Consider the following 27,960-nt stretch of genomic DNA (forward strand, 5'->3'; position numbering starts at 1 on the left):
ACAGTATTCCAACTTTTTTGGAAAAGGGGTTGTAGAATGGGATGCTCATATAGGTGTGATGCTTTGGTGTCTACATTCTTTTGGCTATATAGTGTATTTCCTTGTTGTTGCTGAGAACATTTATGGCTAGAGATTAGCCACTTTTTATTTAGATAAAAACATTCAGGATTTCCCCAAGGACAGAGGAGGCTCTTCTATCTGACACAAACACACTGAGGAGTCATTAGTCCAAACAGCAAATCCTGCATAGATGGGTTCTGTGAATGTGGAATGGAATGTGTGTAAGTGGGTCAGTGTGCTTGTGTCAGATGAAACCTTGTAGAAGGACAGAGTGCCAGCTGACCAATCCAGATACACTCCTACTCTGTTGGAGCTGGAGGAAGGGACAGGTATGGCAATGCTCTTTTTATTGTGCCAGACAGAGTAACCAATATGAGAGCAAAACAGCCTCAATGACTTTTCACTGAATCCAAATCGACAGTCATCAGTGTTTCCTTTTCTACTGATTCCTTTATAAGTCACTGCTATAGCAGTCCATTTACTCCACTCAACCTCCCAGTAACAGCGTCCTGTCAGACTCTCTCTACACAGCACCTGCTTACAGTAATCAAATCTCTCTGGATGATCTGGATATGACTGGTGCTCTCTCACAACCACCACCTTTCTGTTCTCCTCAGAAATAGAGAGACCTGCATGTGCCGTGTTTGGATCTAGTGTGAGCTTAAAGGCATCTGCAAAGAAGAGAAAAGACTGGAGTTAATACAACACACCAAAAAAGAGATTAAGGAAGAAAACAACTATATAAGATTATAGGACAGGCCATTTCAAATACTACCTTGTGTGTGAGTAAGATTACACATTTCACACAATTAACTTACATTTTCTTAGTCCCAGTTTGATCCACATCGTCCCTGCATGTTCCAGCCTATAGAAGACAACACACAACAAGCTTGTGAGATTGTGGGTGAAATACCATTATCTGACCATGCCCCTTAGCCATACCTGATTTATAATAGTATTGTGGGAGACATGGTGATGGGCAAGCCAGAGCTGTTTAAAAAAAAATAAAACACACTTTGTATATCTGAGTACACTCCTGGGCAAAAAATGAGTGCTGGCATTGATACACCTATAATTCCTTTCAGAGGGCAAGAGATTATAAGGCATTGTCAGGAGTGTGTCAGATATCTGAGGATGGTGGTTGCATTTGTGTAGAAAGTGGATACTGAAGATTTCCCTGAAATACAGCAGCTAAGTGCCGATGATTCTCTGTGAGCTGTTGAAGACTCATTGCAAGGCTTGTTTCTTGCAATGCATTTGGTAACCATGCAGTATATCTCAATATTGCAGCAGTAGATGGTGGTGAGCAGGCGACGGGTGCACCACAAATATGTACTGGAGGTTGTGCTGTAATCAGACATACTTTTTCTGTTGTTTAAAGGTGGTGTGTAATGCAGTGCAAGTCTTCTGCAGATATGCTGGCAGGCATTCCATGGTAATTGGGGTGAATGAATGAAAATCACTGAGGTATGTCAAATCTGTTTTCTTTAGCACTGGCAATATGGTGACTGTCCTAAAGTACTTGAGGACAATGACCTATGACAGGGACATTTTGAAAATGTTAAACACCTCTGTCAGCTGAGCAGCATAATCCTTTAGCACTTGTACAGGAACTTTGTCAGGGCCTGCTGCTTTCCTGGGCTTCACTGTGCAGAACATCCATTTCATATTTTATATTAATTTTTATTTTTGCATGATGTGGTTATGTTGCTATTGGCTAAGCTTTTCTTGTTTTTTCTTTTCTGCATATATTGAAGAGAGCAAAAAGCTGTGTCACTATGGGAGGAGGAGTATGCATTGTTGCTGATGAAGCTGAAAATATACTGGATGCCTTGCCCCACATGGTAGGTCATTTTTGGTGAAGTGGTCCTCAACCTGCTGCTTGTACTCTTTGATTGTACTCTTTGACTTTGATTGTGCCATGTGATACCTTTTTTTCTGGGTGGCCCTAGAGGCTGCAATCCTTGCCCTCAGCAGATTCCTGATCTTGTTCAGCCTCTAGGTTGGGGAAACAGGAATTTGTTAATTGTCATATAGTCTGCCTTGTCTCTATGGCCTATTTTTACAAATATGTCCCACTGTGTGTATATTTAAAACAGTCCTAAAACAGTTTGTAAAAGGATCCCTTCAGTTGATCTAATCCTGTGAGGTCTGTAGGCTGGTCTTGGGAACAGGGAAAAAGAAGGTATGACTGTCCCAATTGGGGGAGTAGGATAGGGGGCTGTAGCTCTACATGCAACCATTATATTTGTGTAAAACATGGTCCAAAGAATTTTCACCTCTAGTGGGGATTTGAGTGTGCTGTTGATGGGACTAACTTCCTTGCTACTTTACACCAAAATATTTTGTATAATGTCATGCACAATTAACTACTGTAAAATTTAAGTTTTGTCTATCATTTTGCAGTTAAATCCCCTGTTGATGTGTTTGTTTAAGCTTACTATTAAATGATGGTGATTTGACAATACAGCTGCGTTTGTACAAAAATGCTAAGTCACCAAAATGCAAAAGCATTTGCATGTAATGTACCATGAAATTATGTGTATACAGATTTTTTTTTGCCATTTTATGATTGTAAGATCAGTGGCTCTGCATACACGGATGCATAGGTAAACTCACAATCATGATTCTATGTCAGGGTCTCAACAATAACGTGTTAGTTTAATGGCAGTCTATTTAAAATGTAACTGTAGCATGGCATGCGGTACCCCAGACTCAATGAGGATGCTGGAGGCAGGATACACTGTTGCAGCAGCAATTTCAGTTTACACACCAAATAAACAAAAACAAAACCAAACAACCAAACATACACTGGCCACTTTTCAATCGTTTAACATAGACTTTTCAGTCCTTTTTCTCAGTTTCTCGCTGCTCCTCGTCCCTCTCTCGCTCTCTCTCTCGCTCTCTCTCTCACTGTCAAGTCAACCCCCCCCCCTTCCCCCGCCATCCTTGTGGGGCTTCGTCCTCCTGCTTGTTTTCGCGGCTGTCATTGGGGCCTGGGGGTGCATGCCGCAGTACCATAATTGTCCAAAGGAATCACACACACACACACACACACACATTTTCTAAACCACTTATCCTTCTGTGTCACGGGGGGAGCTAGAGCCTATCCTATTTGTCATTAGGTAGAAGGCAGGATACACCCTGGACAGGTCGCCAGTCCATTGCAGGGCCCAAAGGAATCAGTGAATGTTTATCTAATTGATTCTGCTTGCTACTTAAATCTCTCTATTATCAAAGAAAGGACTACCTCTTTTACCTGGGATGACCTACAGCAGGGCTTGATCCCAGGTCTTGATAGACAGAGGGCAGCAGTGTAACCAGATGAACCCACACTACAGCTAGGAGGCCACATGCACAGAGCTGGGTTATGCTCAAAATAATAGTATTGTAACCTACTATGCAACTGGTTTCACGTAAAACAACTCAAAAAAGAAAGAATACCAAATTACCAGTTTATCAAGAGACCCCAGTGCATGGCAGCATGAACTCAACACTGACCAAGGAGCTGTTTAACTAGAGCTCAGCCATGTGTACTGGATTTGACTGGTTATGGTGGTGGCACAAGAAATAGTAACGCCGTACACCTGTATTCTACTGTTTGCCTTGTAGCACTGACATTCACATTTTGCACTTGTTCTATTGATTATTCTCTTTGCTGGCAAGAGAGTATGTGCTGCATGTCTTTGGGAGGAAACCGGAGAACATGGGAAGAACATGCAAAGTCAACACACAGAAAGGACACAGGAAGACACTGAATCTGAAGCAGGGTCTTATAACTATCTAGAGAAAAAAGAAGTAGCTATGGCCTAGCAAATGATTTTAGTGGTCAGAGATTTATGAAGGTGACGGACCGAGGAAAGAAACTTCTTATGTGTCTGGTTGAAAAAGGTTGTGTCCAGAGTGCGTGAAATCTGCAATGATTTTCCCTGTCTGTTTCTGGTTTCTGGAGGGTAGGCAGGGGAGCACCAATGATTTTTAGCTCTTTTTACTGTTTGTTGCAGTTTTTTACTATCCTGTTTTGTGGCAGCTCCAAATCAGACGAGATGGATGTGCAAAGGCTGGATTTGACTGCAGTGAAAAACTGGCTCAAAAGCTCCTGTGTCAAAACCAACTTCCTCATTTGCTGCAGAAAGTAGATCCTCTATTGGGCCTTTTTGAGGATGGAGTTGATGTTTGGCTCCCACTTCAGGTCTTCTGGCACTTCAGGTTGACACAAGGCTGTTGGATATTATGAGGGGCAGCAGTGCTCAGGGGCATCTCCTAAGGTCCACAGTCATCTCCACAGTTTTGAGCGTGTTCAGATCCAAGCTGTTCTGACTGAACCAGAGCACCAGCTGTTCTACCTACTGCTGATATGCAGACTTATCATCATGCTGGATGAGTCAGATGACTGTAGTGTCACCTGCAAACTTCAGGAGTTCAACAAATGGGTTCTTAAAAGTGCAGTCATTGGTGTAGAGAAAGAAGAGCATAGGGCTGTCCATATACAAGAAGTGACTTCCCCCAGCCGCACTGCACCTGCCTGTCAGGAAGCTGCTGATTCACTGACAAATGGCCAGGGATACAGTGAGTTTGGAGAGCTTGGAGGAGAGAACTTCTGGGATGATGATGTTGAATACTGAGCTGAAGTCCACAAACAAGATCCTTGCATATGTTCATGGGCACATGTAGTGCAGTCCCATGTTGACTGCATCATCCACTGACCTGTTTGCCTGGTAGGAAAACTGCAGGGGGTCCAGCAGGTGTCCTGTGACATCGTTCAGGTGGGCCAACAGTCGTTTAGAGGACTTTGTGTCTCTGTCTCTGGAAGAGCCGACTCACATCCGCTAAACACATCCTGGGTTTGCCAGAGGTGTGATTGAGGCTGATGTTGCTGAGCTGGAATGATGGAGAGGTATGACTTTGTCTCTTTCAAACGTACAATAGAAGTGATTCAGGTCATCAGCCAGGTCTTTGTTTGCTTCGGCGGGGTGGTCTTCTTTAGTTTGAGAAGTCTTGAAGGCTTTTTTCAGCTTTTCAGAGTAGCTTCTTTGTCAGTGAATTTCTGGCCTGTTTGTATAGAGCCCTATCTCCACTTCTGTAGGCATCTGCCTTGGCCTGACAAAGCTGTTTTATTTTGGTTGTGAACCATGGTTTGTTATTGCTGTATACAGGGAAGGTCTTGGTTGGCACACACATTTCTTCACAAAAAGTGATAAAAGCATCAGCAATTTTGTCCAAGTTGTCAGTTGCAGCTTCAAAAACAAGTACCATTTTTTGTGGTGTCAGCCATATGCAGGGTTGGGAAGGTTAGGTTAAATATGTATTCTGGTACAGATTATAGATTACCTGTTTAAAAAATCTGTAACCCTTACTAAGGTAATGGAATCTTCACCTTTGGTTTACTTGTCTTTTTAAGGTCAGATAACTAAATAAAAACAATAAAAAAAATTCAAACAGATGACTTAACAATAAGGAAACAGGAAAACTGCACTGTTTCATTAGTTAAAAACAAAAAAATTGTTGGTTAATACCTTAATTATTTTATTGTCTGTACTCTGAATTTGAGACCATTCAAAAAATAATTTGGATTCTATGTGCTAAAAGGCTTATACTGACTCATAGGGCTTTATTTGGTGAGTACATTATTCACTTTTTTAAACATTTCTGTTGTTTGCTGAAGACAGCATGCTGTTTAGTGGGTGTGTTTGCAGTTCATTTATTTTTATTACAATACAAGAGCTTGTTTGTTTCATAACTGCCAATTTTTCTGCATCACTTACTTCAGCTGCATAATCACTAATAGCAGACTCCACATACTTTAGAAACCCATTGTCAATGTTTCTTGCTTGCCGAGTGATATTTCCTGAAGCTAATGCATAGCCTAGTGTACTTGAGTAATTTCCTTTATTTATACATTAGTCAAACAATGGGTTTAATAAACTTAAATGATGAATAAAATATTCAGCATATAAATATATACATTTAGCATTAAATATTTTTATTTATATATAAATGCTGTTTCAGCAAATTTATTCAAAATTTTAGATTAAAACATTTACAGTGATGCTGCTAACACAAACAGACATGCACACATACAGTTTCTCTTTTTTATGCATATACCCATGTAGCTCTACATACCTAAGTGTCTCAAGTTTGCAGTGTGGATCCTCAAGTTTAGAAGAAAGAAGCTTCACTCCTGAGTCTCCTGGGTAATTGTAGGTCAGATCAAGTTCTTTCAGGTGTGAAGGGTTTGAACTCAGAGCTGAAGCCAGAGAAGCACAGCCTTCCTCTGTAACCAAACAACCAGACAAACTGCAAAAAGAAAGAAATGTGGAGGCAAAAAAGGTGATGGAGCAGCTTGGATAAAAACATATTTACACATCAAATGGACAGAAGGAAGCAAGGACAGGTGAACAAATTGGCTTTTAGAGTAAAAATTAATTATATGAAACTCACCAGAGTGTCTCCAGTTTACAGTGTGTACTCATAAGTCCAGCAGAGAGCAGCTTCACCCCTGAATCCTGCAAGTCATTGTTACTAAGATCAAGTTCTCGCAGGGAGGAGTTTTCTGATTGTAGAGCTGATGAAAGAGCTCTGCAAGAACCCATTGTAAGATTACAGACAGCTAATCTGCAAAGGATAAGATAAAATAAATTACATAGCATTGATCCATCAGGAGTATTGAATCAGGTAATACAAAAGTGGTATGATCAAAATTTGTAGAAAATGTTCTTTAGTCTACACAATCATATTGCTATTTTATTGGTAATGTATTCCTTTAACAGGTAAAGGGGAAAACAAAGGCTTGTCAGAGAAAAGCTGGGCTCAAGATCAAGAGAGCAAATAAGGAACACAAACCAAAACAAAGGAAAGGTGAGAAAAGGAAACAAAGAAAACAAACACACAAAGGGAAAAACCCTGGCATGGTGGGCAGAGAGTGGCTGAGCACTTTCTCTGAGTAGTTCTCCCTGAGGAAGAGAAGATGTAAGATGCCAGAGAAACCCCAAAAGGAATGCTTGAGTGGTTTGGTCTGGCACAGGCAAGAAGTCTGGGCTCTTACAGTTGTAACACGTTGATGTGTCATGATGGCTTGTAAAATTCTTCATCTCATAGAGTGTAAGTATATCTACAGCATTACAGAGCCAATGTTGACACAAAATTAAAACTGATATGGACACAATTTGAGTCACTAGACTTTCAGTGGTAGTCATTTAGAGTGCATGCACATAGGACAGATTGAAATGGAAAATGTAAAGGTGGCCAAAAGAGATGTAAGATACATTTATGATCTAATGCATAGATGATCTAATAAAAACTGAACAAGAATCAGACTGTATGTCTGATCAAGTAGCTGTTAGCAGTAGTCAGTTGACTTTGTGAGAGTGCAGATCTATAGTTTGGCCCTCTGGCAGGAAGGATCAATATTCATTTCATGCTCACCATCGTCAGAGTTTCCTATCCTAGCTCTAACACTAAAAAGGCACACACCAAGATCTACATGCCTGAGTGTCTCCAGTTTGCAGTGTGGATCCTCCAATGTGGCAGACAGCAGCTTCATTCCTTTGTCTAATGGGTCATTGTAGGCTATATCCAGTTCTTTCAGGTTTGAAGGGTTTGCACTCAGTGCTGTTGCCAGAGAAGAAATGCCTGCCTCTGTGATTGAACAACCAGACAATCTACAGAGTGGAAAAGAAAAAGGAGAGGCATGGAGAAAACCCAGCTGTTGGCATGCTGTAACTTGACTCTGCTGATCTGTTTCTTTAGTTCAAACTCAAGTTTTACATGGAGAGTTTTACTGATGGCTCTCCATATGAAAAGTTATTTCTAGCTACAGCCACAGTGAAATACACTGAGCCTGAAGAATCATTTACAAGCACAACGTTCCACTGATGCCAGCAACATCAGTCAATCAGTAACGTTAGCACTGGAGGATGTCTTTGGCAGACCACACTGGACAATACAAACAGAAGAGCTTTGGATAAACTGACAAGAAGCAAGCTAACAAAAACAAAAACAGTGTGAAAATGTCCAGTTCCCCTCAATATAAGATCCTGATCTCACTGGATCATGATTAAAACAGTGGCCAAATTACTTGATCAAAAAAACAAATATGATTAATTGCAATTAACTGCAGCACAATTTCATAGGTATGTATCTTATTAGGTCATTAGGTCAGAGTATTTATAAAGTAAAACATGAATTGCACAAATATTCTAAAACACTCATACAAGTTAGGGTACCTATACATTAGGGGCTGATGCAGCATCAGAAACGCAGCCCTGCAATGTATTTGAGTTAGGACGCTGCATCAGCCCTGCGGACTTAAACGTGTCTGTATGCAGTAAAAAGACGCATCATCGAGCATTGAAAAAGTTCAAACCATTTCAACTTCTGCTGCAACACATTCTGACATAGAGGCACATCAACCAATAGAAACATTCAGGCAGAAGTCAGCTGAAAATTCAAGATGGAAAACAGTGGCGACATTATGTGCTCGTTTCCTGCTCTGTATGAATTCTTTGCCTCTGTGTTGTCTGCTTGGCTCTATATATGCCCATTGCCAAGATTTTCTTTCAATGGCCCATATTTCCCCCGCAACCCAGAAGAATAAGCGGTTTAGAAGATGTGTGTATGTGGCCCATATTTCTTTGTTTCTGGTCCAAATGTTTTGTTTCCTGCTAGATTTCGAACTGTACAAACTCCGCCCTGTCTAGCCATGTACACACCTTCCTGACAGACAAGATCTGCATGCATATACATCTACCGCTCTGTCCTTGCATTGTCTAGTGTGTAGGCACTCTTATAGTAAATAAAGTGATAGCATACTCATCACTAAATTTACTAAGACCTTTGAACGATGTTCAAAAGTGTTACTTAATCCTGGTCCTGGAGGCCAACTGCCCTGCACATTTTAGTGCTTGTCCTGTTTTAACACACCCACTTTAAATCAATAATGGGCTGTTCATGAACTGATTAGTTGGATTGGGTGTGCTTGAGCAGGGAAAACACTAAAAAGTGCAGGGCAGTGGGCCTCCAGGACCAGGGTTGAGAAACACTGTGATAGACTTTACATCCATTGAAATCTTTGTTAAATAAGTTATACAATTATTTTTCAAAAAGCTTGAAAAATACCCACCCAAGAAGGCAAAAAGTAGCAAGGCTGAACTAGCCAGGCTTAACAATTGAAACATGATTTACAATGACTGCTATGCAGAATGCATTGCCTGCAATGTCTGTGTGCAATATTGAAGTCAGCTAGATATGCAGCGTCTTGAGGGTATGGGACCTGGGGCTCGTCCCAGCTGATTGCCAGTTATGAAGAGCTGCTAATCATTTGAAAAAATGGCAGGGGCATGGATACATCTTTAGCTACTTGGTTTTAGTTTATGTGTTCTAAATCACGTGTAATGGAAGTAAGATACAGTATTGTACACAGTTAGGCCCAGTGACATGCCCAGACTTTGTGTCATTTCCATCGCTGTGTTAGCTCAGGCCAGAAATAAAATTGTATTATTGTGTTATTGTGTTATTGTACACTGTAAGTATAGATAAAGTGTAGGAAGACAATTTTAATGACATAATTTGACAGTCCAACTGGGTTAGTAAAAGTTTAGTGAAGGTTCAGGTAGACTAATACTTGTTTTGATAGAGCAGTCAGAGTTACCTGAATGGATGCAGCTGTGTGTTAAACCTCTGAAGTTACTAGTTTAGCCAAACCTGTAATAAACTGAGACTAAACTGCTGCTAAGCTAAAGAAAGTCTAATTGCGATGCAATGTTATCTGCACACAGAAAAAGTCAGTGTTTTTCATTAATGTTCAGTTGTCCCTGTGTATATGTAGCCACTGTGTTTGTGTATTTGTCATGTCTTGTGTTTGTGTAAGGCCTCCTTTCACATTCTAATGCTGTAATAGGAATTCACAGAAAGCTCACCTGAGTATCTGCAGTTTACAGGTTGAACTCTTCAGCCCTTCAGAGAGAAGGTCCACTCCTAAATCTTGAATACCATTGTTGCTAAGGTCAAGCATCATGAGGTAAGAGTTTGTTGATTTCAGAGCAGAGCAGAGCATTTCACAGGCATTCGAGGTAAGATTACAGCCAGCTAATCTACAAAGGAAGAACAAATGAGGAATACAGAAAAGAGCTTCAGATACATATTCAGTAATCTCATTCAATATTTTTTCCAAAAGTAGGGGTATTAATAGGAGGTTTTTCCCATTTTTTGCAGGAACAGAAAACAATGAATAAAAAGGGACAAACTATGAAGTCTTTACATAAGATGCTGTAAAATTGTTGTAAAGATTTGATTGCATTCAGCCACAGGAGCATCAGTGAAGTCAGATAATGACTTTAGACAGTTAGTTCTGGATCACAAACATCACTCTGATTCATCCCAAAGGTATTGCCTTACTTCTAAATATAACCCATTACTCCACAGAATGCAATTTCACTGCTCCACAACTCAATGTGTGGAACTTTATATGCCTCCGGCCAATGCTTGGCTTTGAAAATAGTAACATTTTGCTCATGTGTTGCTGTTACACAATGCAATGCCTTATACAATACAATGCTTTTCTACAGAGATTATACAAGCTCATTAGAAGGGTGTTGGAATACCTTTTATAGCATATAGTATTGGCTGCAATGAACCAGAATGAACCAGTGTGGTTGTGTGTAAAGCTATACAGGCCTGGCTAGTGAATATGAAGCAAAAGTAGCTTAACCTAATAGCTTGACACAAATATATTTTGTATTTTGTATTTAATTGCTCAAATTCGAATTTAGTGAGCCAGAATGAACCTGGTCTTTGCTGGGAGAAGCAACACATTCTCTGTCACTCTCTCCAGCAAGAGCCAGCTGTCTCTGGTTCAGCAGTAGAGGCTCAAACTGCTTCCCGCATATCTCATCTTCATTTGGGTCTTGGGGAGTGACCTGCTCGGCAATGTATGATGTAGACATCTTACAATATCTGATGTAGATAATCAATACTTCATCATATTAAATTAAGTGTGCTGGTTACAGAATTTGAAAAATTCATGTGTGGGGGCATCAACACCCAGAACCAAACTTTGTTCTTTAAATGAGCTTACAGAATATCAAGAAAACAACACATTCTTATGTCTTATTACTGTGTTTATGTTTAATTTATGAAAATCCATCCAAAAACACCATCAACACACAGACAGAGCACCTTCTACTGTGGTGTCCAGGTGAACCACTGCAATCAGTACACCTGTTGCACCTGGTAAAGACTTATGATTCTCTCAAAGCTCACCTGAGTTTCTCCAGATAACAAAGTGAACTCTGTGAAGTCTTCAGTCCAGCAAGAAGTTGCTTCACACCTGAATCCTTCAGGTTGTTGTTACTAAGGTCTAATTCTTTTGGGGGGCAGTTTGCTAAGTGTAAAGCTGATGCAAGAGTTTCACAGGACTGTTTACTAATTTTACACATTGAAAGTCTGGAAAAGATAATAATTAACATATATAAATAACAATTAAAACAGATAACACACTAAAATATCATATATACAGATGTATATAATATAAAAATTATATATATATATATATATATATATATATATATATATATATATATATCCTGCTTTCATTAACAGACCCCTAATTAATTAAGTATTTACTGAGAAAGTGTGAGGTTCAGTGTACAAAGTAAATTGCTATCTTTGTCAAAGCAATCATGTCAGGCTGTGTCTACAACCATACCAGTGCATATTTTTGCACTACTAAAGTGGTTTATGCAACCCTACTATACCTTTCTGTTATTGTGGACAAATTGTTCTTATTCAGTCAATGTGATCATGTCTGCCACTGAAATTTTTAGTCACCCGTGGAGCTGGTCTTCTGTTTTTCATTTCATATTGCACTAATACATAAGCAGCAAAGACACTGAAGTGTCCCCCCCCCTACCAGAGCACCATTTCAACTCTCTTTCAGTTAGGTCTTTTCCTCTTGCCATCTTGGTCCAGAAGCACCTGCTAAGTCTGAAAATCAGTGTGTAACCTTAAGAACTGTCACCCCTGAAACGTGTTTTCTGCAGTTAAGGAAACTTTGTATTTCAATATAATAATTCTGATTTAATGTGTGTGAAACTGTTTAAAGCTGTGTTTGCTAGTCATGTGCTACCTAGTTTTTGAGTTTTGCTTGAAATTAGCTACAATTGTAACTACCAAAACAATCACTATCAAAACATTTGGTAATGTTTCAGTGGCATTGTTATTGTATTGATAGTGACAAAATGGAATATTCAATAATTTATTTTCTGAGTCAGTTAAAAGCAAAGTAATGTTAACCACTATGTCTTGGTGCTATGTTTCCTCATAATGTATGGCTTTCTGTCCCTTCAAATAAAAAGAATAATTATATATTTTAATTAATAATAATTCTGATTATTATTACAGTCTTGCAATATTATGTAAATTAAGAACACTGACCTCAATACCTCCAGTTTACAGTCTGAACTCATCAGTCCAGCAGAGAGCAACTCCACTCCTAAATCATATAGGGGATTGTTACTCAGGTCCAGTTCTCTCAGCAGTGAATTTGTACTGAAAACTGATGCCAGAGTTTCACAGCTGTGTTTACTGAGATTACAGTTGTCCAACCTTTAAAATAAACATTGTGTTAAAATGGCTTACTAGCAAAGGTGCTCATGCAATTTAACTTTGTTATGTCAACATGATCATTTTATGAAATGCATAAAACCTTGTGAAAATATCTCACGCTCTCAATAAAAAAAACACTTTTTTTATTATGAATAAATATTGTATTCATTTGTATTTAAGAACAACTATAGGCCTGTCAGCATAGATACCAACATGAGTAAAACATTGGGGTAAAAAAGCAGAAGAATTTACATCCCAATCTAATGTTTAATTTGGAGCAAGTGCATAGACCTTAAGCAGGAATTATGGGTGAATATGTAAAAAGTATTAATAATAATTGTATTTTTTGGTATAATACACTTAATTATATACTGTAATTGTATTTACTAAAAGCACCTCTTCTCCCCCTTCCCACACTGCATATGGAGAATAGACCACACAGTGAACTCATCAGTTTAGGTTCAGCTTTGTTACATTGTTTGTGTATTTAGTTTTAGTTATTTTGTTTCTGTTTTCATTACTTATTCCCTATTTTAAATTACAGAGTACAGCAGTGCAGATTTGTTTGTGTTTATGTCAGAATGTCAATTACCATTAGAATATGCACAATCAGTTACTTTTAAGTGTTTACAACAGTAGGTCTATAATCCTGATGATCTTTAGCAGATGTCCCAATAGCTGAGGGGGAAATACATGCTGTACAGGCCTATATGCTAGGTCTCTTGTTAGACATAGTTTTGTCAAACAGGTAGTCTGATTTGTCCATTCTGCACATTTTTCACCTTTAATTGATTAAACACCACCAACTTAGTTTAGTCCATCTCTTTCATTATTCTCCACATGTGCTGTTTTTAATTATTAAGTGAATTCTTTTTTTATTTAAAACAGATTAAAAAAACAAAATCAAGTCAACTAAACTTCATGCTCTATCTGGATTTTTGTCATACCAGCCGGCAAAACTACAACCTAATGGGCAAAGTATGCCTAAAACTCACCAGAAGCTGAAATTGAACCAAAATGTGCCCAAAGGTAAATATGTAAAACTATTTATTAAAATAATCTCTCTACTTATATTAAAATCTTTTATCAATCTTATTACTGAACACTCTTATTGTCTTTTACCTAATAGTTGCTAGTGTACTTTACAGAATTTTTATGATTTTACATGCATGCTTGTATGTAAATGAATGGTCAGAATGTCTTAAGCTTGTTTTTAGCAATATCCCCTCTACTATTTCTGTTACTGTGTGTCCTAGTGTTATGATCCCTGGTCTTAATTTACCCTTTGTGTGTCTTGTGTGGGCATTCTGTGTTTTCCCTGTTGTGTGTCCCACTTATGTGCAGGTACATGATTGGCCAGACAGAGGGGCACAGAGGTTTAAGAGGTTGCCGAGCCACCATCTTGGGAGATGTTCAGGGCTTTCTCCCCTCTGACTTGACCCGGATGAACACCTGTCCAGACCAGCCCGGCACTCTTCACTTCTGTCTGCTTTGCTTTGCTTTGTGACTGTTTGATTATGCTTTGAAATCTTGGGTAACGTAGGGGACAGGTGCCATGTTGTTTTGGTTACCTTTTCTCCTGTTTAAGGTAGTGAGTTAGGGTAGCCTATATGTCTTTGTTTTTTTTGTTTTTAGTTTAGTTAAGTTTGAAATCATTAGTTGTTTTGTTTGTTATTTTGGCTAATGCTTGTCCCTAAAGCCATCAACCCAGCCTGTTTGAGCTTTTGAAGAAAATAAACCTGTCATTTTCTAGTTTAAATGGTGTTCAGTGTCTGGTCTGGCAGCAGGTCTGGGGAGAGAGCCCACTCTCATTTTCTGTTACGGCCTGACCCTAGACCAGGTAATAACAGAATTGGGGGCTCGTACATTTCTTGATTTTGTCTGGTGGGTATTTGTATTTTGGCTGGTTTGCTGGCAGTTTTCTTTTGGTGGGGATGTGTGTATGTGAGTAATTTTGGGTAGTGTTTAGTCTTTTGAAACTTTTTTGATCTTTAGTGAATTTTATTGCCCTCCCTTTGTTACAGAAATTGAACTTGGTTTGTGTCACAGATTTGCTGTTTCCATAGCCTAACTTTTAGTAAGGAGGCTGTGTTTTAGAAATTTGTTCAAAAGCGAGTCCTCCTGCTTGTAGACCCAGATGTGGAGGAGACTGGTGTTGCTTTGGGTGTGTCTGCTTTTCTTCCAGGAGCGGAGGCCAATGGCAGTGGAGTGGGCTACCCTGTGCATAGATTCTGTTCCTTCTCTGCTGGGGACCTTTGAATGCAGTGGGCTTGCGACTGGCAAAAAGCTTTTAAGGGAGGCCTTTGACTTGGCTGTGTGGCAGCCGAAGCCTGCAACCTAGCTGTTGAACAATTGCGCCCCAGAGTTGCTCTCGGCATAAAGAGTTGAGTGTGCCATGCTACCATGCCTGCTGTGTTATTGGGCAAAAAGCTGACCTGTCTATCAGTCAAGGTACTCCATTTGAGCTGTTTGTTGCTCTTTTCCGGTCATTTATTTTATGAGTGAAAATATTTAGTGGTTGAGGAAAGCCTGTGACACTAGTGCAATTTTAAGATCTGGTAACTGCGATTAGTATTTGGAACATCTTAACTTTCGAGCTTTTATGAAAACTGCCAGTCAAACATTTGTAATTTGATAATGGAATTCTGTGAGTAATGTGGTTAAGTAATGTAGAATTTGTAGAATACTTGTTCCCGGACCAAATCATGTTTTTGTTTAAATGTGAGTGTTAGGCCTTTGATTCTGGTTGTATTTGAAATAAGTGAATGTAGGGTTAGCATGTTTAAGCATTGTGATGTTAGTCTCTTAGTGTTGACTCTGTTTAATAGATTGGTGAAGGCTTTGTTCAATTGTTGGTTTTAGTTATAGCTGTAGCTTTAGAATTCAGTGCTTTAACCTTTGTTGCTGCTTGGTGGGACGTGGTCCCTCTGCACCTCAAAATTATCATTTTTTTTGCTGTTTTGCGGTTCAGAAATTTAGTCAGGGCTTTGAATGCCTACATCACAATGGTGATGTGGCGGGAGTTGTAAGGCCTTTATACAAAGGGCCTGATTTGGTCAGTAAATCTGACACTTGCTAATAGGGTTTTTCATATAGGAGACCTGATTCAGTCAGTTAGTCTGCCATTTTTGTAGGATCTGCTTTTAACAGATAGGTCTGATTCGGTCAGATGACATTTTTTTTGTAGGGTCCTTCATGTGAAGGACCTGATTCGGTCATCAACCCAAACCTGTCATTTTCTAGTTTAAATGGTGTTTGGTGACTGGTCTGGCAACAGGTCTGGGGAGAAAGACCACTCTCATTCTCTGTTACAACCTGACTCTAGACCGGGTCATAACACTAGGGTTGCCAGCCATTCAACACCAGACTCACCAGAATACGCATTCATGAGAATATGCTTTAATTTTTACCCTTTTCTGTGGCTGTAATACATTTAGAAGTTATCTCAAACAAAACATCCCCTATAACTGTACAATTTCTGGCTGCACTACACTTTCAAATCAGCTGGATTTGCCAGGAAAACTGTTAATCAGACAACCTTGCATGATAGGGAAAAAACCTGTGAGCGAACCTTGTGCGTGAAAAAGTTTCTGGTTCCCATAGCAACAATGCATGCTAAAATTGCCTACTGATAAATGCAGTTTTATTCTTTTCAGACTGTTCTGTGCTGTTTTACTACTATGGATTTTCTTAAGCTTTGTGCTAGGATTGGGAGGTGTTACCCTCCCTTATTTAGCTTTGAGGGGCCAACAACTCAATGCCCCATGTAGTCTGCACCTCTGTATGTGTATGACTCTGTATGACTGTCAGTAACTTACAGACTGCACGTGCTGATACAATTTACATTGTTGCTGGGGACTTCAATTATGCCATTTTGGAGTCATTTTTGTGCTGCCCAAATTCTACAAGCACATTTATTTTGTGACTCAAGAAGTAAGTGCATTGGACCTGCACCACATCTCTGTTATGTTATTACAACCAATCCTGCATGTTTAAAATGCCTACTGTTAAAAGCATTTTCACTAAAGCAGTTCTTTTCAGATCATTCAGTGTATTTTGACAGAAGTAGCTCAAGTGTGCCAAACCAGTTCTGAAACGGCCGAGAACCTGAGGGGTATGAAGGGGCCATCTCTGCACTTCAGGACTGTTTTAGTGAACTGAAACATGTTCTGGAAGGTTTCAACATAAAATCTGATGCAGGAATATTTAGCATTTATGACTGGCTACATTAACAAATGCATAGATTATGTGACTTCTTTAAAAACCATAACCACACACAATAACCAAAAGCCAGAGATGAATGCATGCATGCGCTGCCTTAAACATACATATAAAAACCCATACTAAACATGTCCTAACGGACATCTTCAACATTTCTCTTTTGTTCAATAGGTTTACCATGACTGTGTTGCTAATCATAGCTCAAATCACATCATCAGGTTTACTGATCACACTACAGTGGTGGGACTTATCAGCAACATTAAGGAGTCAACATACAGGGAGGTGGTGGAGCAGCTTGGAGAGTGGTGAGGAGAGATCTATTAATTTTAATAAAATTAAATGATTGTAGACTTTAGGAGAGCCCATGGTGATTACTCTCCACTGCACATCAATGGATCAACTGTGGAGAGAATCAAAAGCTCCAAGTTCTTTGGAGTGTACATCACTGACAACCTCAACCAGACTCTCAACACCACCCACCTAGCCAAGAAAGCCCATCAGTGATCTCACTTCCTGCAGAAAATGAAGAGAGCAAACTTTATACAGGGGGGAAACAGAGAGCAATAGAGGTGTGGAAACCGCATCGTCTCAGACCCTAATAGCAACAGCAACAGCTTCTTCCCTTACCTGAAGTGTTGTTGACATGAAAAACTCACCTGAGTATCTCCAGTTTACAGTGGGAACTCTTCAGTCCACCAGAGAGCAACTCCAGTCCTGAATCCTGCAGATCATTGTGACTGAGGTCCAGCTCTATCAGCAAGGTATTGGCTGATTTCAGAGTGGAGCAGAGACTTACACAGGAGTTCAGGGTAAGATTACAGCCAGCCAGTCTGCAAAGGCAGATAATTTGGGCTTTATTGTCATGGTCATAGCACAAGCAGAAAAAAGACATTTAAAAAGGTGGTTCTGGCATGTGTGGTTGCGGCAGATATATTTTTGACATTTTCCTGACCAGCAGTGCAGTCTCTAACCTGGCACAGAACAGTGGAACTGTAAACCAGGGTAGAGTTAGAACAAATACATTATGAAAGGGCATGGTTAGGTGTCCTGCAGCAACAGCTAATCAGGTTAACTTCTCTCATTCCCTTTAAGAGCTGTGTGTGGTAGCACAGTACTGTGATATTTTCTTCATTACTGCACTGACAGAATATTTAAATTTAATGAATACAGAATTGATAAGTCTGCAAACTTGCTGTGTTCAGAATTATATTCATATATTTTTATAATATTTTAATATTATAATATATATTTTATTATAACATTAGTATAATAATCTCCATGAACCAAAAAATTACAATAAACCAACATAACAATAATAATAAATATTGGCAACAGTATTAATAATAATAATAATAATAATAGTAATAAGCAACAACAACAACAATACTAACAAGTATAATAATAATAATTAGTTTTATTATTATTATTATTATTATTATTATTATTAGTAGTATTATTATTATTATTATTAGTAGTAGTAGTAGAATCATTATTATTATTAGCATTATAATTGAGACTATACTATATTCCAAATCATCATTTCTAGAGTACTTTCTATTTGGGGGTGGTTATCCCAAACTTAATGCCTAAATTTCAACTTTTGATGGTTTTTAATATTCTAAAAATCATGTCTCCATAAGAGAAATTTTAGAAAGATTAAGATTTATTATGAGTTTTTAAAAAATCCCAAAATTTTGTCCCATGTTTTAGCCCGTAGATAGAGCATTATTTTAGTCACAGACCTGCGTTTTAGAACAGGAACTGATTCTGAAAATCAATGTGTGACCTTATGAATTGTCACTATGAAAACATAACTTTTACAATTAAGTCAACTTTTTTGTTAGCTGGCTTTTTGAGTTATGCTAAAATTGTCACTACCAAACAGTTACTAATGAAACATTTGGTAATATTTTGGCAAAGACTAGAACTAAAACTAGAATATTCAATTATTTGTTTTACTAAGATAAACATAAGTAAGTTATGAGGTCATTCAAAGCAAAAAGATTTTAGTTCAATTCAGTTAAAAGTCTACAAAAACTGCTAAAGATCACAGACATTGCACAAACAATTTTCTTTTTATGTAATCAAGCAGTGCTTATTTCACGCCTAGACAACCTGCATGCTGGACTATTAATACTGTGTCAAATAGTGTGTTTTGTAAAGATATACCAAAATGTACCTTGTCTTTTTAGATGTTGAGGTGCTAAAATAAGAATTTGCTCACTGAGAACAATAAATCACAGTTTTCAAAACTTTATAGTAAAATATGAATACAAAATGTATTACATAGTTATTTTGCTTAAATTTTTCAAGATAGAATAAAAATTACATGTCCATCAGTTTTTGCTAATTCTTCATGGCCATAGTTTCTTATTCGATGTAACATGCTGTGTTATGTAATCATATGAGTGCATTTATAAACAAATCTTTAGTTAGTAATTAGCAGTTGCTATATATGTACTGTTTGTTTAGAAACACACATATTAATTCTTTATTTAATTGTCTCTTGTAGTCCAAAGAAAAGTGGTAATTCTAAAGTAATGAATAATAAACCTGTATGTAACATTACAGATAACATCATTCTCAGCAATAACAGCATGCAATAGCATGTCATTAAATAAAACTGACCTCAGTATCTCCAGTTTGCAGCAAGAACTCTTCAGCCCAGTACAAAGCAGCTCCACTCCTGAATCCTGCAAGTCATTATAACTCAGGTCCAACTCTCTTAGTGCTGAATCTGAACTGAAAACCGATGCCAGAGTTTCATTGCTGTGTTTGCTGAGGTTACAATGGTCCAGCCTTAATAAGTAAAGATGTAATTACCATACTGTTTATGTGATTCATTTTAAAAACCAAACATAAGTCATCTCAAAGATGTTATTAAGATGTTATTAAAATTAAATGATTATTTTTTTTTATTCCCACTGACCTACACTAAATGCACCTTTTGACTTGTACATATGATTGCAAATATTATTTTAGCTTTTTTTAATCTAGCAAATGTTAGTTTTGTTATTATTGCTTAGATTGTTGTAATTGTTTCTTGGTTATTATCTGGTTTATGTACAGCTAGGTCTATAAATATTTGAACCTTGACAGTTATTTTAGCTGCCTAGCACAAAATAATAGAGTTAAAATTCAACCTTGTATATGAGCTCAAAGTGCTTCATGTCACTGTCCATCTACACTGTGAAGGGCTGCTGAAGAATTTGGCTGTTTTTTAGCAATCACATTATCAATTCATACAAATAAACCAGTTCCACTGGCAGTAATACATGCCCATGTCATAACAATACCTCCAGATGAGGTAGTGTGCTTTGGATCATGAGCAGTTCCTTCCCTTCTTCATGCTACTCTCTTCCCATAATTCTGGCACAAGTTAACTTTTGTCTCATGTGACTGTTGTGAAGTGTTTTTCTTCACCAGAGAAAGAATTATTCTGTCATCCACCCCAGTTGTTTTCCATCATTTTCTAGGCCTTCGTGTTTCTCAGCTGACCAGCATGTTTTTTTCTTTTTAAGAATGTACCAAATAGTTGGATGGGCACACTTAATGTTTTTCTATCTCTCTGATAGGTGTGTTTAATTTTTCAGCCTAATGATGGCTTGCTACATTGGCAGTGAAGCTCTTTGAACTTCATACTGAACAGCAACACATTCCATATGCAAACTTGAAATCAATTCTAGACCTTTTATCTACTTGCTAGTAAGTGAAATAAAGAGGGAATCAGACACACCTGGCTTTGAAACAGCTGTGCAGCCAACTAGCCAATTATTTTTGAGCCCTTACAAATAAAGTTTATATTCATTACTTAATTTTACTCCAGTATGCTGTGCTAGACAGCTAAAATAACAAGAACTTTGTCAATCGAATTTTATATAGGTGATATTAATGGACCTATCTGTATAAAGGTGACTGAACTGCTTAACTGCTTATAGGTGATTTATCTGCTTACTTATATTTTGTAAATCATGCAAACACTAAATTCCTACCATGAGTTTTGAGCATTCACTAATTTGTAAATTATTAATAAAAATGTTACTTGCAGAGCTCGCCTTGTGTTTTTCACAACTGGCAATAGTCGCCTCAGCCCTTCATCTGATGGCCTGTATTTCTTTAGCTCAAACATCTCTTGAGCCTCCTCTGAAATCAGCAACACAAACACCAGAGCTGACCACTGGGTAAAGGATAGTGTCTGTATTGTGAGAACTCCTGAGTTTATATACTTCTGAATCTCACTTGTCAGAGAACTGTCTTTCACTTCGTTTAGGCAGTGGAAGAGATTGATGCTCTTTTCATAGGATTTTGTTTTCCTGATTTTTCTCTTAATGTATTCTACAATGTCCTTCAGACTCTCTTCTTTGATTTTCAAGTCAAGCTGTAGACTCTTGAGGAGTCTCTGATTGGACTCCAGTGAGAGGCCAAAAAGGAAACGAAGGAAAAGATCCAGGTGTCCATTTTTACTCTTCATGGCCTTATTCACTGCTGTCTTGAGGAGATCGCACAGGCTGTGTTTTAAATTCCATGTTATTTTCTCCAGTGTGGTCTGAAGTAGAGGGTTGAACTCATGACTGAATGTGAGGAACACAAATATGGCTGCAAAAAACTCCTGGAAACTCAAATGTACAAAGCTGAAGATCCTCTCATCCTTTTTAAAGACTTGTGTACACACTCCAGAGTACACCAGAGCTTCATCAACATCAATGCCACATTCTTTCAGATCATTCTTATAGAATAGGAGTTCTCCTTTCTGTAACTGAAGAAAGGCTAACCTTCCAAGCTTCAGTATGTTCAGTGCCCCTGTTTGTTTGTCTCTTGTTTGAACTGTATTAATCTCTTTTTGCTGTCCTTCATATTTCTCAGACTTTTGCATCATTTGAAATAGCAGAAACCGTGTGTACATTTCCGTCAGAGTAGTGGGAGCATTTTTCATGTCTTTGCCTTCCGTCAACATCTTTTGAAGCACAGTGACTGAAATCCGACAGAAGACAGGTATGTGGCACAAAATATGAAGACTCCGTGCTGTCTTAATGTGAGAGATTATTCTGCTGGCTTGATGCTGATCTCTGATTCTCTTCCTGATATACTCGTCCTTCTGTGGGTCATTGAATCCACGTATTTCTGTTACATGATCAAAGTACTTGCGTGGGATCTGACTGGCTGCTGCAGGTCGTGAGGTGATCCAGATGATAGCAGAGGGAAGAAGTTCTCCTTTGATTAGGCTTGTTATTAGTTTATCAAGAGTTGTTTTCTGTGTAACATTAGATACTTTCTTTTGGTTAAAATTCAGTGAAATTCTACTTTCATCAAGTCCATCTAATATTAAAACCATCCTACATCTACCATTTAATATTTCTGTTACATTCCCACCACAGAGTTCATCATGGAAGTAAAGCAGAAGGTCCCAGAGGCTGCATTGTTCATCTTTGATTAGGTTCAGCTCCCGAAAAGGAAGGAACAGTATGAAATCTATATCCTGATTGCAGCTGTCCTCAGCCCAGTCAAGAATAAACTTTTGGACACAGACCGTTTTTCCCACTCCAGCTATTCCCACTGTCAGTACTTTCATCCCAAAAACTTTTTGGTCACATGACACTTTGAAAATATCACTGAATTTGATTGGGGTTTCTTCTGTTTTGGGATAAAACGCTTCTACTTGTCTCACTTCGTGCTCAGTGTTCACCCATCCTGTGCAGCCTTCAGTCACATAAAGGTCTGTGTAAATGTATTCCAAAGGCATGAAATCTCCTTCGAATGAAGTCCCTTCATACAACTTTGCCAATTTTGCTTTAAATTTTGTTTTTGTTGTCCTTCTGATATCACATTGTTTTCCATCTGTTAGAAAGTATGAAAAAAATTGAAGCTTTACACAAATGTTTTAATATCTTGGGAGTGAGAGTGAGTGGACATGTCAAAAAAGCACAATATCACTAGGAAAGTTCCGAAATGTTCAAAAAGCACCATAACAGATGACGCAGTTCCATCAGTTTAAGAGCAATGTTCTTCAATGAGTGATTGCAAAGATTTGAGCTATTTCCACCTTTTATACTTCATATCATCAAAACATTCAGGAAATCTGGAGAAATCTCTGTGTGTAATGCCTAAGGCTGAAAACCACAAATGAATGACTGTGACTTTCAATCCCTCGGATGGCACTGCATTAAAAAATCTTGAAAAACTGTTCTCAATAAGCACCAGTCATTGCTGCATCTACAAACGCAAGTTAAAATTGTACTATGCACAGTAAAAGCCATATGTTAATAAAATCAAGAAATGCCGCAGACTTCTCTGGGTCTGAACTAATCTGAAATGGATTTAGGCACAGTGAAAATGTCTATTGTGGTCTGACGACTCAACTTTTTAAATTATTTGTGGAAATAATAAATGTTATGTTTTCTGGGCCAAAGAAAAAGCAGACCATCCAGTTGTTACCAGCATAAAGTTCAAAAGCCAGAGTCTGTCATGGTATGCGGGTGTATTAGTGCCTGTGACTTGGGTAACTTGCACATCTGTGAAGGCACTTCTAACAATGAAAGATATATACACATTTCAGAGCAACATGTTCTATCTTCTAGATGACAACTTTGTCAGGGACATGTTGACATGTCAATTTATTGATTTTTTTTAAGATTGTTGACAATTGTTCAGAGAACATTACAGTACATTCTAAAAAAAATACTGGCCACCTTAATATTGCTGAGCTTAATAAAGTTAAGAAACTGAAAGTTTTCAGTGGGCTTTAATTTTTCAAGAAATTACTCAAAAAAGCTGGAATTTTTACCAAAAAAAAATGGAATTTATGTTTCCATTTTGCTGGGGTACTAAATAATATGCAGGCCAAAATAATTAATTCATTAGCCAAAACTGAGTTTCCAGTTCATTAGATACACTTACTTTGTAGATACACTCAATTTATCAGCTAGTCCTACCATATGTGTATATGCATTTTGTAGGATACTGTTACTCAATATTGCCAAATTGTACTATGTGCTATTTGTTAGCCATTTTACAAACCTCTACACAGTGCACAAGTTGTATGTTTGAGGTCTGCCAAAGACATTGAAGTTTGCATACAAAAATTGTTCTGTGTATGTGCATTCCCAGCAATGGACCAACACCTTGTCCTTGATGGACCCTGCCTATTATTCAGTGCAGTACAGAGAAACAGAACAAGCAGCTAAGGAAATCAAGTGAATGTGATGTTCATGCTGATGTATTAATAAAGGTGACAGTGATAATATTATTAATAATTTATTTACCTGCAGTGAGAGCACTATTCAAATATTTAGTCTGAGGTGCAGTGGAGGAAGCAGCTGGACTCTTAAAGGTTACCTCTTCGCATATGTCGCCACCTGAGAGACAATGGGATATCAGAATATAAGCAATAAAAAATTTTAAAAATGGCTTAAATATTTTTAATGGGAGTAAAAGAATTTCAATGGAAGTTTTTTGAACCAAGGCAATGCAGCAGCTTATAAATAGTATGTTTATATAGACTGTGAAGTTCTGTGATCATAGTATTGTAAGAAATTGTATTGGTTTATGTCACGGCACTCTCTAAATTGACCTCAAGTCTTAAGGTCAGGAAACTGGCATGCCACTGAAAATGCTTAGTGGCTAGTGAACTATTTTGTGTGGATTGGGAGCTATGCTGTGGATATTTGTTCTGTTAGAAGGACCACAAGCGACCCAGTCTTAACTTGACATTTTCTCACAGCCTTTCATCTTTATTAAGGTGTCCAATAATTGTTGATGGTACTGTAAATGATAAACATTATTGGGATTATGTACTTTCTCTGAGATTGATCCGAAGTTCCTCAGCCAGTTGGTTCTGGTTCAAGTTCTTCAAAATGTCCAATGTGATTGCCACAGCTCCACTGAGGTCATAGCTTGCAACCATCTTATCCACAGTGTCCAGTCTGTCTGCATCCTCCAGAAGTGCCTTTGGGATGCTCTTAAAACCTTCCACACCACTGGTCAGTTTCCACTGAAATAGCTTAAGGTCCTTTCCCCCCAAGTTCTGCAGAGTGTCCAGCAACACTTGTGAAATGTTTGCCATTTCTTATCACTGGAATTGAAAAAGGATGGCAGATTCAAGTTTAACAGAGGGTGTTTTTTAAAGAAATATCGAAAATACTTACCTTTCTCTATGGGTGATATAGGAGAATGCATTGAGTTTCTGATTTGGCAACAATTAAAGATCAACATCTATGGTCACTACGTATAGCAACTACATTTCAGACTATTTATTGTTTAAAGGAATTACTTCCTTCAAAAATGCAGTGAATGCATCTTCATGGCAGAAAGCAAAAATAGCTCTGGATTTCTTAATACTTTTTTTACCATCTTAACAGCTTCAAATATACAATACACTTGTTTAACAAATTTCTCTTGTGCAGCTGCCCCAAGTCATTTTATCTTGTGGGTACTTGTGGGTTGCATTACTTTTTGTGTCATATACTGTTCCATGGGATTTAGAATTCTGGGAAGACAAGGTCATTAGATTGAGTATTCCTTTGCTTTTCTTCTTCACCTGATAGTTCTTTCAGGATTTTAGGAATTTTTCCACACCCCACTAAACACACACACATGCACATACATTTTCATACTTAGGCCAATGTTTAAACACTGTTACACATTCCTAAAACCTTATTGCAGGGCAAGGGTGTTAAACTCTGGTCCCAGAGGGATAGTGTCTTGTGCAGTTTGGGGATTCTTTCCTCAAACACACCTGATTCAACTCAGCAGATCTAGGTTTAGTTGGTACATTACAATAAGGGGATTATCAAGCTCTGGCTCTCCAGGACCAGAGTTGAACACTCCTACAGTAGGCTGACACACTTTTTGTAAAAATATAAAACTTATATTTTTATTGCACTATATTAATGATATCTGCTTATATGAAACCTTTTGGAGGTAGACTTTTGACTTTTTGTTTGTGTGTGTATGTGTGTTTTAGGCTTGAAATAATTGAGTTAATATGTATAATGTGTATAATATGTACTTCTGCAACATAGCTGCACTAACCAAGTGTTAAAGAGCCTGTTTAGAACTCTGGCAAGGCCAGATTTAATGATTACTGGTAAGACTACATGAGGATCATGCTGTTCTACCTCAGTAAACACACCTGATTAAACTCATCAGTTGATTACCCCTGGTTTAGACCCTTACTTAGTATCTGGTGGGATGGGAACATGTGAACAGTGGGATGAAGAATTGTTCCATCAAAAGCAAATCATCTCTCCTCTTAAAGGCACAAAAACCCACCCCACAGCGAGGTGGAAGCCAATGATGTAGCATAAATTTTAAGGTGGCATCTGGAGTGGCCAGTAAGATTTAAGAGAGGGCCATGCTGGCCACTCCTTCTTCAGGCAATACCTAGGGTAACTTCTTCACTTGTTAGCATTTCATTTTTGAATCATTGTGCCATTCCTCTTTACCAACCCTCTTCTATGTTTTATTGTTTATTTTTCTTACATTTTATTGAATATCTAGTTTGTAGAATGGCATTGGTAAACACGCTAGCCTACATGTGTTCACGGTTCACATATGTGCAGAACAGTGCTGGGTGCAGTGGCTTTAATATACCCATCAAGTTTGTATACTTTGATAAAACCAAAACTCAGGCCAAACATGACTTGTGTAAAAGTGACTTGCGGGTCTTACTGGTGAAGCACCAGAACAAAGAGAAAGGGCTTTTTGATATGAGATAAAGCTAACTTAGGAAATCAGGTACAAATTCTGAGGCCCTTTGTTAGAACACAGACATCTCTTAAGGCAAGGATTCGGTTTTTACCCAGGGACATACACTTTCTACTCTATTACATTCTACTCATTTAAAAATTAGTTGACTATGCATAGTTTATTGTATGTATAAACAGCTTAATCTTCAATACCTTACATTGTTCATTACACAGTGTTGTGTATTTATAAAGCTATGGGGTTGACTTTCTCTCACATGAACATAGAATCCTAGACCTAATTATAGTAATAGTAATATATATATTTTCATTTTTCAATTTTTTTTTTATGTCTTTGATTTAAGGTGTTGGCTATCCTGTCCAATTCATATTCTTTTGTATAATGTCATATATATTACTATATTTTATCTCACTTGTTCTAATTTTATCATAATTCTATCTGGTGTTGGCTAATTGTGGAACAGATCCCCTTTTAAGTCTTGGTTCCCCTTTCTGGATATCTGGAAAGCTGCTTTATGATAATGTTGTACAAAGAGCTAGTCATTACAGATAAACTTTAATTCAGGTAAATTTCTTTGTCTTTTTGGCATGGTGTAATTAAATTAACTGTTATGATTTCCATGTTTTGCGTGTTTTTTACATTTCAGAACAGAAATAAAAATCAACAAGACAACATGTATGTTCTCCTTTTCTAGCTTCCTTCTACTAAGCACAAAGCAGGCATTAAGCAGTTACACAGTCTTGTGACTTTAAATGAGTTTAAATGTGCAATTGCTTGGAACTTTCACAGACATACTCAGAGATCAGTTTACTATTAACTATGGCCTATTTTGATGTAAAGCACTACTGTTTTAAAACCCCATCAACCTAGCTGTTTTCATTACCATAATACTGAGACATATCTCAGCTTTTAGTTTTCATGTCAAGATACAACAAGCTGTTAATTTAGCAAATGAAAAAAGACAAACTTGCAAAAGTTATCGTAATGTTAGCGGTAAGCCCCTAATGTCACAACATTTTGGAAGTGCTGCATTATACCCAAAACAATTTGCTGCTCCTATTTTAAAATCAGGTTTACAGCACAGTTAGACTGGTTTAAGCAACATTATTGTCATTTTAGCAGTGATGGATGTATATAGTTTTTCTGTTGGACGCACACACATGCACACAAACACACGCTCACAAAGGTTTTTTTTCTAATAGCATCATGCCAACATAACATCACTGCAATGTATAAACTTACCAGGCCAAATATCTGTAATCCGTTGTACTCCACGGTCACGTTATGTGTTTTAAAGTCGTTTATTTCCAAATACATTACCACATACACTTCCCTTCCCACCTCCCTGCCCCCTCACTGCTTATTCACCACTTC

General features: G+C 38.0%; 1 protein-coding gene across 3 annotated transcripts; it reads right to left on the reverse strand.

Moving 5' to 3' along the window:
• Positions 1-15: 15 nt before the first annotated feature.
• On the reverse strand, positions 16-27,960 carry LOC118802336 (NACHT, LRR and PYD domains-containing protein 12-like). 3 transcript variants are annotated; one of them, XM_036562853.1, is made up of 14 exons: positions 27,829-27,960; positions 24,676-24,952; positions 24,144-24,236; positions 20,931-22,719; positions 19,513-19,683; positions 17,541-17,714; positions 12,493-12,663; positions 11,320-11,502; positions 9,978-10,151; positions 7,548-7,721; positions 6,502-6,675; positions 6,184-6,357; positions 879-925; positions 16-731 (listed from the first exon to the last, which is right to left on the reverse strand). In XM_036562853.1, exons 2-14 carry the CDS (start codon positions 24,941-24,943, stop codon positions 163-165), a joined length of 4,161 nt encoding a protein of 1,386 aa, XP_036418746.1. In that variant the 5' UTR covers positions 24,944-24,952; positions 27,829-27,960; the 3' UTR covers positions 16-162. The 3 variants fall into 3 exon arrangements, with proteins under 3 accessions (XP_036418746.1, XP_036418747.1, XP_036418748.1); XM_036562854.1 differs by lacking the exon at positions 11,320-11,502; XM_036562855.1 differs by lacking the exons at positions 11,320-11,502; positions 12,493-12,663.

The sequence above is a fragment of the Colossoma macropomum genome, unplaced genomic scaffold, assembly GCF_904425465.1.
Source record: "Colossoma macropomum unplaced genomic scaffold, Colossoma_macropomum, whole genome shotgun sequence".
Classification (NCBI taxonomy): Eukaryota; Metazoa; Chordata; class Actinopteri; order Characiformes; family Serrasalmidae; genus Colossoma; species Colossoma macropomum.